General features: G+C 36.2%; 1 protein-coding gene across 1 annotated transcript; it reads right to left on the bottom strand.

Moving 5' to 3' along the window:
• Positions 1-752: 752 nt before the first annotated feature.
• Positions 753-10016, bottom strand: LOC143876146 (putative pectin methylesterase CGR3). Its single transcript, XM_077377821.1, has 7 exons — positions 9864-10016; positions 8888-9052; positions 8689-8728; positions 8362-8403; positions 4134-4508; positions 2272-2327; positions 753-1163 (listed from the first exon to the last, which is right to left on the bottom strand). The coding sequence occupies exons 2-7, from the start codon at positions 9008-9010 to the stop codon at positions 1011-1013; spliced, it is 789 nt and encodes a 262-aa protein (XP_077233936.1). The 5' UTR covers positions 9011-9052; positions 9864-10016; the 3' UTR covers positions 753-1010.
• Between the last annotated feature and the right edge of the window lie 1107 nt (positions 10017-11123).

Raw genomic sequence — 11123 nt, 5'->3', positions numbered from 1 at the left:
GTTTGCAGTTTTCCTTAAGAACAAATTTCAAATTTAAGTTTAAAAAAAAACCCATGGAAAGTGGGTTAATCAAATGCTGAATATTTTAAACAATACCTAGAAGGAAAAACTACTGTAGCTGGTAAGACTTACGTTGTCGTTGATTATTTAAAAATACGGGAGCCCACCTTATTGGAAGATCCAAATCATTCATTTGTTGGGTCCTAACATAATAGTACGTGCCCAAATGATCATTAAGGCCTTTGTTATGTGGCATTTGCTAGAAACTTTCGCAAAAAGGGCGGAACACCAAGTACATGTATCTTTACCGATTAACCGATTTCTAGACGCTGGGCTGGATGCTGCATGAGAGAGCAGCCACATAGGCTCAATTTTCAGCAGATTTTGTCTTGTACATTTAATCCATCTGAGGTGGCTGCTCTCACATGCAACAGCCAGCCGTGAAATGCCTTTCTGCTAAAGTCTAGCAAATCCCTTGCTACATAGAGGGATATTACATTATAAAAACTGCTCCTGATCAGAGAAAATTCACAAAAAAAAAAAAACATATTCTTACATCCAAACCGCCCCTTAGGCCCCGTTTGGTTGCAGCACTTGACATGAAAAAGGTCGGGAAAAGGAGTTGTTATGCAACAGAAGATGGAGGGATTTTCTTATGAGAAGTTGAAAAATGCATGGGTAACTTTCCTCAACCAGATCAAAAGCTTATGATGCCTCTCGACAGAAAAGTGGAAGCCTGGACTGGGCCAAGCTAAGAGAAAAATAATTATCATGTCGTTAAACTTAATTTTCACGAATACATTGAGAAAATAAGTTCATGCTAACTTATCCAGAAAAATTCAATCAACAAATATCTGCCAATCTTACTGTTAGAGAACAAAATAATGATAATAGACAGCTGATCTCACCCGCCCAATTGAATTACCGCAAGATGGATGTGATTCTGATAAGAGCCGAAGACGATTGATGTATTTTGGGGCTTACGTGGGAACCTCTCAGACCTGCTGAAATCAGCGGTATGAGCTGAGATGGAAAATTTGGCAGCTCGGCTTGTATGACCTCTTGTTTGCAGCCTGTTCGAACTTTTTGATGGCAGATTCGTTCTCTTCTAGGCCGGTCTGAACAAAATACCGTATCCACCAAGACGAACTACGCAATTTTGCCTTGAAGAAAACATTACAGAATGTCATCTCATATGCATGTAAAGATGCTTTGTCATTTCATTTCGTATTAGAGACTATAAATCTTGATAATATGTTTTGCAAGAAGCTTGTCTTCCATGAAAATGCACCAGCTGTAATCTTGGAATATGTTTTGCATGACATTCTGAGGGAAGGCCTCACCCACTAATAATGGAATTATAAATATGAACAAGCATTAATACATGCAAGATGGCAATGAAAGCAAGCATCAGAAAAATAGATTTCTTAAAATAATATGTGACAAACAATGTTGTAGACTTGTGGGCTTGCATGTAGGGCTGTCAAAGAATCCAATTTGATCGCGTCCACCAATGTCCAGGTCACAATCCATTTAGATCCTTCTCGGACAGATCTTAAATGGAGAATTCCTCGGACACTACTTTCAGTGTCTGGGTCACGATCATTTTGAATCAGACCATCCGATGTCCTAGGTCCAACCGTATTCTGTTATTATCTAATCGGACCTAGGACACTCCAAGTCTCCAACAGACCCACAACTTGTGTATACATTCCACCCATATAGAATGCTTTGGATCTGTCGCAGGTGTTTACAGATGAATAATGATTACACTTTTTTGTTTCACTTTGTTTGAATTTTTGTGATAAAATGTTCAAGGCTGCTGATATCATCACCACCATGTTTTGATAATTGCACTAACTCATCATGTGTTTTATTATTTAAACAGTTGTCAAAGGTTATTACAGTTCCTAAAAAGCTCTCAGAAACAAAATAAAAAAGAAAATACAAGCTGAGTTTGTGCAATTATTAAAACATGGTAGTGCCAATATCAGCAGCTAAAATCCAAATGGTGCATTTTTTTATAAATAAATGACACAATTAGTTGAACCTTTTGATGAAAGAATTACATAGAAGGTTTTACACTGATACATGCTCTAGAGAAAATTATTGATGTAGTTTATAATAAAGAAGGATATGCTATCAGGTGAGCACCGATAAATTCAATCACCTACTAACTATTTAACTAAAGACTAATGCATCCAAGAAGACATATTCCACAAATAAATAACACAACAGAAACAGAATTATCATATGAGTTGTAGCACTTACTGGTTTTCCAAATTTGGATAGCTCCGAAACCTTAGCTCTCGGTTGACCTGGATAGCCTGCACATAGAAAAAGAACAGCAATGAATACTATTTTACTACCAAAAAACATCATAGGAAATCTTTTGAATATTGCAATTCTTTTGAATATTAGTTATGCTTTACAAGAAATAAAACATCATAGGAAATCTTGGCTGTGCAAACACTATAATGAAATAGCTATATCCATGCGACACATCAATTCGATTAACTAACAGAAGCACACAGATATGCATAAAAAATTGAAAGCAACTGTAAAGATGCTTTTTCCATGGGTCCTGTGACGCATCACATTCATTACAAAGAATAATACATTTCTAAAGAAGCGAGCCAGATCATTCTAACGTAATACCTTTCTTGCTCCCGATCATTGACTATGACAGGAGAGCATCTCATAAAACTAGCGGAGTAATTGGTTGACACAGCCAAGTCAACGATTTGATGTGGTGATAGCTTGGGTGACTCAAAGGAGTTTTATTTACTTTATGGGGCAAAATTCGAACTTGAACAAGAACTCGGCCCAAGTAAAAGCGACTAAGGCGACTCAACGACTGATATGGGGAGTTTTGGAACAGCGCATAAAACTGCTAGCACCATAAATTGATATGACCCAATGGGGAGGAGAAATAGAAGATAGAGGGGAAAAGAGAAAAAGAAGCAGAAGAGAAGAAGAAGAGGAGAAGAATTTTTTTCCTTTAGCAGGTGCTCAGCTTTATCATTGTATTCCAGGGATCGCTTCGGTCTCTGTTTCTTATCAATGAAAGTCTCTTACCATTCAAAAAGAAGAAGAAGAAGAAGAAGAAGAAGAAGAGAGAAGAGAGAAGGAGAAGAACCAAAGGATATCAGTTTTAGGAGATTTAAAACAATTTAGTGATTTGAAATACCCATCGAAGAAAATACAAATAAACATTTACAGCCAGAAATTGTGAAAATTATGTTCAGTGCCACTTTTGTATTAATGAGAAAATAAAAAATTTAACCAGTTTCAAGAATATATTACAATCATTTTGTTAACACCCAAAAAAGGAAAAGAAATATCTCCTTCCAAACTTTTTTTTGATGGGCAACCCCTTCCAAGCTTATGGTAATGTTCTAAAAGAGTAACATAGCAAAGTCATATAACATTATGAGCAGCAACAATGACATGTAAGGTTCACTTAATAGTTGGTACAAAACTCACATGCAAGGATAATGTACAAGAAAAAAATTAAAACATACCAAATGTAAAAGTATAAACAAATGAATAAGGCTTATTTTAGTTATTGTACTTAGCAAAATGGCATGCAATATAGCCATACTATAATACAATTAATGCACATATTGCACCATAATAGTTGATAACATCTATCCATGAATTATCTATAATATGTCTGTATCCATAATTAAAGGTATAACATAAGTAATTGAATAAGATCCAAAACAAACCATAATGGCAAGGATAGCGTGCATTACATTGTCCTGGGTGCAATTTCGAAGGCAGTGAATTTTATCGAGATGTTGGTACTGTGTAAAGAAAAATGGTTCTAATAACAATTATGCAGCAAACATTGATTTTCATTCATGAAAATTTGAAGGAAACTTGCAAAATAATGAAGGTATTTATGGCTTATTAGTACGGGATAGGAATATCTTGAAACCACAGATAAAAACTCTGGGAGCAAAAGAATGCATGCAATGTTAAGATCCATGAGTATTTCATGAATTACCTATTAGTTAAAGAAGACTTTTTTTATAGGGTTAGAGAAGACTTGTTCAAACATGAAATATGAGAAATGCAATGAAAGTTTACAAAGGCGTGCAATGCTAAAGAACTGCCTAGGAAATTACCAGCAAAAATAACAAGGCCATCCATGGATACTCTCGCTAAGTCTGGAAGAGTCTTGTTAAGGTACTTTGGGGACAAGTAATCCAATGCATCGGACACAATAACTAGAGAAAATGATTTTGGCCTATAGGGTAAAGGAAACTTGATATCAGCCACGCGCACAATGCCCTTGCGAACAAGACTCTTGCAAGTACTATCAGCGTCTTCCATTTCATATGGTTCCACACCCCAAGCTTCAGTATCCTCTTCTTTCAACAATTTAGCAACCGCTGAACAGGTTTCAGGGCCTACATGTAAAACTTTATGCATGCTATCACCATATACTTTCTTTAGAATAGGTATTGATCTTTGAACTTCTAACATGCATGAAAGGTCGCCTGCATAGATGAACAAAATGTTGAAATCTAAAAAATGAGTATAAATGGCTCGATCTAAACAAGATGATATACTCCGATACTTTATAAATAAATAACTAGCACAAATGAACGTTTACAATCCCCATATATAGCCAAAGTAAGAATTTCTGCTGATATGCATGCAAACAAACTGGAAGAGCACTTCTTTACTATGATTATCTCAAGGATGTCTCACTGCCCATTTTCCGATGCGTCTAATCTATGAACTGGGGTTTTCATAACCAAGGAGAGCTAGCATGGGTTTCATTTGGGCTTTAACATTTATCATCTGAATTATTGTAGTAGGCTCACTTTAATTGCTTGCATGGACAGTGAAAACCTGGAACAAAAGCAAGAGTGGGGCAAGGGAACTTTCAATGAATAGTTGTTCAAGGTTAAGAGCAGACTAGCGAACGACCACGTAACAGAGCAAGGCGAGGGGGAGATTCCCTACTGTGAGAGGGACACTTTGCGAGCTGGACTGCTAGAGATGAGGGATTTTGGCGAAGCCAAGCCAATTTCGGCCACCAAACCTGCAACTGATGAGGACTGTATATGCATTTGCGTGTATAAGTATACGTATGTGTATATGTATATAGGGGTTGGATTTGTAGCTCAATGGTTGAGGCTTTGTATCTCATCCTTGAGGTCGGATGTTTGATCCCAGCTTACCTACCAAAAAAAAAAATGTGTGTGTGTGTGTACGTATAATATATATGTGTGTGTGTGTATACGTATAATATATATGTGTGTGTGTGTAAGTTCGCACCAAGGTTCCCAGCGCAGGAAGCGCAGGCTCCCGGGAAGGTGAGAAGTGGGATGCGGGAAGGGTCAGAGGATATACTTTTTAATAGTTGAAAATTTTAAAAAAATCCAAAAAAATTAAAATTACTAAAAAAATATATAAGAAACAATTATATTAACCAAATATTTAAATCATTCAAAAAAGGTGAAGCAAATATTTACATCAACATTTATATAAAGAAAAGTCATTGTCAATCGAAATGTCTGTGTTGACTAGTGCCTGACTATATAAAAAAATTTAGAGACCAAATTATGAGATTTTTTTCCACCGGACTTTTGACATTTAATAAAAGTTTGAACATGATAGATTTTATGAATTTTAAAATTGGCAAAATACCCCATTGTTTGGAGGTTAAGATTTTCACAAGTCCTAAATGACCGAAAAGGGTCGGATTTTGTACTAGAACTCGAAAGTTGACTTTTTATCCTCTTAGAATTTCGTCTTGAAACTATTTTTAATAAATCCAAATGGGAGGTATTCCCTTATTTACACGTAAATATTAAATAGCAAAGACATTTACTTAAGTGACTTTATATGTAAATACCCAGTTCCCTATACCCACCATGACTTTACATGTAAATACCTAGTTCCCTCTACCCACCCAGAAAATAAAAACATGATTCCCCAATTTTGGAAACCTGATTCCTCAATTCTGGAAATGTGATTCCCATGCTTCAGTACACGCTTTCCCATTTTTGGGGAATCGTCCCATTTCCCGTTTCGGAAACGCAATTTCCCATTTCTAAGGGTGTTTCCTGCTTGCGTGGTTCGCACTCCACTGGTTTAATAATGGGACTCGTCTCTTTATTTATATTTTTGAATTTTTCTAATTAGTTGCTAAAGGCTATCATAAGTCTCAAAAGGCCATCACTAGCCAATCATTTTTTTTAAATATACATACATATGTGCACGCACACACACACATGTATGTATAAGAAAATGGTGTCCGCAGTCCGTTGAGTTTTAAATATCGGAAACGGTCAGTGTATCGGCCGGAGGCTGAAACGATACATATCAACCATCAGTGATATGTATGTGAATTGGAAGATGCAAATTCTCAAGGTCCCAAAACACCACAACATGCAATAAAAAGGGCAGCCCAGTGCACGAGGCGCCCGCCATTGCGGGGTCTGGGGAAGGCTAGATGTACGCAGCCTCACCCCTACTTTGCAAAGAGGCTGTTTCCGTGACTCGAACCCGTGACCACCAGGTCACAATGGAGCAACCTTACCGTTGCGCCAAGGCTCGGAACATGCAATATTTTTTAATTTTAGTTTTAACTTTTAATCATCCATTTTATTTAACATGTGCTTTTTTTAACTGTTATAGAGCTAGCTAGCCTACATGTTATGAGTATGATCGGTCGAGGTGCCCACTTTTTACTTCTCTTTTATATTTTCCCATTTTTAGGTTTCCAATGATTAGCTTCTTTTTCCTAATTGTTTTTAAACATGGGACCTATTAGTACTTATGCAGTTATGTCAGTATTTTACCAATTTTATTGTTTAATTGATCATTTCTTTAGTTAAAATAATTGTTTCTAGATTTTAAGCTCAAGTAGTAACAAAAATAACTTGTCAAACAAGCAAATTAATAGGTTGTCGATGTGCTCATCAACATAGTAAAGATCTAAAAGTAATGAATATGCCATAAATCATTAGAAATAAAATTAAGAAACCAAAAGCATACCTAACTTGATAGGTCCAGCCTAATAGTGTAAACAGTCAAACAGTATATTACACATATAAATCTAACATCAAAAGATGAAATACTACGAAAAAATAGGGAAAAAAAAGAGAAAACAATAGCATCCGTATAAATAACACCCAAATCTTGTCGCAAATATACAAATTCCACAAATCATGACTGTTTTCTTATGTTCCCAAGAGGCGTGCTCCTTGCACGAATCTTCTCCTATCTTGCAAATTTGTGGATTCAAAGTGGGCTATCAACCCTAAGTGGATTGATCGGGCATTTTAATTTATTCCCTCAGTTCCTCCAGCTTTTCAGCCACTAAGGCAAAGTTCAAAGCAAAAAGAAAATTGACCTGAAACTGTTTGAACTCTTATATATCACACTTATGACACGAGCTAGCCAGCAATTGAAAGAAGATACAAACCATTTACTCTTGACACCCTAGATGTAATAATTTACCAAACATCAACATGTTTGCATGTTGTAAAGGAACATGCATGCCTTGCCCTTTTTATCTTCTAGAAAACAACAGAACCACAAACATGTTGATGTTTAGTAAAGGGAAATGATTTCTGCACTCCAATGTTTTGATAAACAGGCGCTCCAATTTATATCGTGTAGCATTTAAAGGGCTGTCAGAGGAATATTACGGTTTTCAAAAAGCTCTTAAAAACCTTTAAATACTACACGACAAAGAAGTGGAGCGTATGTTTATCACAACAATGGAGCGCTGAAATCATTTCCCTTAGTAAATTATTAAGAAATAATTAAATTACTTAGTTGTTAGAAACCATTATCTATTGAGAAAAAAAGTGAGTACTTAGCAGAGCTCGTCGCTAAAAAAAAGTTATTTGTTTGTATCCATTATCTATGAAATCATCCATTTCTTTTTGTTTGCCGGATAAGCACTAAATTTTCATTGTCAAAAGAAAGTAAAACCATTAGAAGGCATACCTTGCTCAATACTCAACTTCAATCTTATTACAACCTTTTGACAAAAGCACTATCCCATTGGCTTCACAGGAAGTCCCCTGAGTAGAACACATTAATAGCCCCATTCAAGTCTAAGATCTCAATCACAATTGATAATATAGGCTATTCGCTATCCTCCACAAGCCTGGTTATGCTTCATATCCCAAGTTATAACACTAGAGTAATTACCCTCCAGCTCCACCCACAGCTGACCCACCAACTATACAATTATACCTAAGATAAAAGATATGTATATACCCTAGATTATCCATAGCCTGCCAAGATAATTCCTCTGCGTATGGAAAACGCTGAAAAAATGGTACGGGTACCCTAATAACAATTAAAAAAAATCAAATGAATTACCTTCAACCTTGCTAAGAGCCTCTTTATCTCCGCCAAAGCCACCTATAACATGAAAACTTAATGTTCAGTTGATTTGAAAAGGATATATAGTAATAAATATAGTGAAATGTAAACTAAATATTCCTAAAAAGCAGCCCTTAACCAGAGAAAAAAAAGGCCAACAATGAGGAGTAATAGTATCACATCGAAATAGATAAAGGGAATACACTTTCATTGGTCCCTTGGCTACGTATGGTAGCATAAATTAACTTTCCCATCATGCAGAGACAACAGGGCCAATTTTATTCAGCTGTATAATGAAATGTATGTCGGGAATCCAATACAAACCTGAACCACTATAAGAATAGCCAATAAGAAGGAACGCACCCTGAAAATTTCAACAGACAAGAGACTCAGGATTTGACCGAAAACCTTACATCACAACAATAAAGATTAAATGTCAAGGTAATCACAAAAAAAATGTCAAAAGACATGAAATCATAACAATAAAGACAAAGAAATCCTTATCTAAGGTGATGGAAAATACCAAGATAACCAGGCCAACTGCTAGTAAAGGTGAAGACCGAGATTTTTGATGTAACGAGCCTGCAAATGGAACACTCCCACTGTCCGCAAAGCGTCTATTGGGATTTACTTGCCTTCTTGACATGGTTGTGGTGGATCTCTAGGATGGTGAGAATGAATCTTTACACTGATAGGGAATAAAGAAACAAATAAAAGAAATGGTGTGATGGAGTTAAGCTATTCTAAATGAAGAAAACTCATGGATACAATCCAGTGAGTACTCCAATTCAAATACATAATTCAGGAAAACAAAGAATTAAGAATGACAGTACTAGCATCACTTTCAAGATACGATTGAATTATACAACATATTAGTGAAAATTGAGGTAATTAATGATATCATGTGAGATTTGCAACTCTGCACCCTGGATATTACACAGAGAAAACACAAAAGGAAAGAAATTCATGATAGAAATTTATTTAACTTCCCTATCCATCTAAATACAAATCAAGAAAAAACACAACTTTGCGATAAAAAACAACAAAAACTCATCACAATTTTATAAACATTAACCCAATCTAATTGTCACAGATCCATAAACAAGTAAATACTACTACATCATCTCAGCTGAACGTTGAACAATCGGAATTCTAAAAGCATATATTGTACATCAATCCAAAAAAAAAAAAGATCACGAATTCAGCAATTGAGTCAAGAACAACAACACATCGAGACTTGAAAAAACCATAAAAAAAAAAAAAAACAAGAAGCTTTTCTTAACAAGAATCATATATATGTTTCGGCAACCAGATCCATAAAATCGATTCCGTTACGAGTATATCAAAAAATCACCAAAATCCAAACCAAATTGATTCGCGAAAAATGTAGAAAACGTGTGAATCATCAGATTACCTAAAATTAAAAAGCATTTCTCAGCAAACAGCAGATAACACGATCTAAAGCATTAAGAAAAGTAGAAATCGAGGGTTTGGAATACCTGAAATCAGATATTGAAGAAATTCCAGCAAAGATCGGGATCTATTTTCCTACACTAAGCTTTACCGAGAGAAAACGAATCCTGATATTACTCTCTCTCTCTCTCTCTCTCTCTCTAGCTGATAATTAGTTTTGTAGTCCGATGAAAGAGATTATAGTGGTGCGCGTGTCTACAGTAATTAAGTGGCGCAGCGTGTCGGCTCAGCTGTGTGCTTCGGTGGTCCGCGACTTTGCATTTAAGTAATTGGGGGAATGTGATTCTAGAGGATAATAGCAATGTACAAGTGGGTACCAAACTTTCAACTATAAAAAGTCTAATTATAAATCCACCCCCTTTGGCTTTGTCCCTCCCCTCGCCCCCTATAGAGTGATCCTAACCCTTCAAACTGTAGGGGCCCGTTTGTATACGTCATATTTTGTATTTGGATTTGGAATTGAGTTTTGAGTACAGAATGAATAGATCTGCCAGCTCATGTTGAGGGAGACATAGAGGGAAAGGGGGTACTTCCTAGTGGATGGGAGAGGTTGAGGAGCCTAGAGAGGGAAGGAAATTGCCACATATGTGGATTTCCAATTACTTATTTCCACATACTGAATTTTTTCACTGTCACCGGCTAAATTGGAAATTCAAGGATTTGATCCGGATGCAAATGTCAACGCAAAAAGGGCTGCAAATGTGAGAATTACAAATCAAAATCTTATCAGCATCCAAACGGGCCCTAGATGATTTTATACCATGTTGTCCTTTTTAAATGGGAAGTGATATATTCGTCCTTTTTTTGCTAGGGACAGCTACCTCCGTATTTGTAAGTTGCAACAATAGTTAGGAAAACGTTATCAGGCAATAAAACGAACGGCAAAAATTCAAGTATTATATGGTTTTGGTTAAAAAAAAGCATAGTCAAAATATTGGAAACATGAAAAAAAGCATTTAAAGGTTTGTCATTTACAAAATATAGTACATGCAACGCAGCGCAGGAGGTGAACGTTGCGGAGCCAAGTTTTGTTCGTTCCATTGTACGCGTGGCATATGTTTGGGGGTTGAGACCAAAGGTAACCCCGGGGTTCAAGTCAAATGAAGGACAGAGACACCAGTAGCAAGAGATCTCACATAATTCAACCTGAGAAAAGAAGCGATAGTGGCTCGATGAAAGGGTGTGCTAATGGAAACGAAGGCAGATATCTTCAATGAATCCCAAACTAAGTGTATATCCTAGCTCGAATCAGCAGTAGACATCACAGGGGAAGAGAGGAAGTTATA

Source organism: Tasmannia lanceolata, unplaced genomic scaffold, assembly GCF_043159265.1.
Source record: "Tasmannia lanceolata isolate RefF3 unplaced genomic scaffold, GAP_Taslan_0.1 ptg000004l, whole genome shotgun sequence".
Classification (NCBI taxonomy): Eukaryota; Viridiplantae; Streptophyta; class Magnoliopsida; order Canellales; family Winteraceae; genus Tasmannia; species Tasmannia lanceolata.
This window is presented reverse-complemented; position numbering and strand designations above follow the sequence as displayed.

Excerpts from the sequence above, each read along its gene's own strand:
- LOC143876146 (XM_077377821.1), bottom strand. The coding sequence starts at position 9,010 with ATGTCAAGAAGGCAAGTAAATCCCAATAGACGCTTTGCGGACAGTGGG. Across the intron at positions 8,729-8,887 it reads CAGTTGGCCTGGTTATCTTG|GGTGCGTTCCTTCTTATTGG; the intron begins GTATTTTCCATC and ends TGAAATTTTCAG. Across the intron at positions 2,328-4,133 it reads TGGCCTTGTTATTTTTGCTG|GCTATCCAGGTCAACCGAGA; the intron begins GTAATTTCCTAG and ends TTCTATGTGCAG.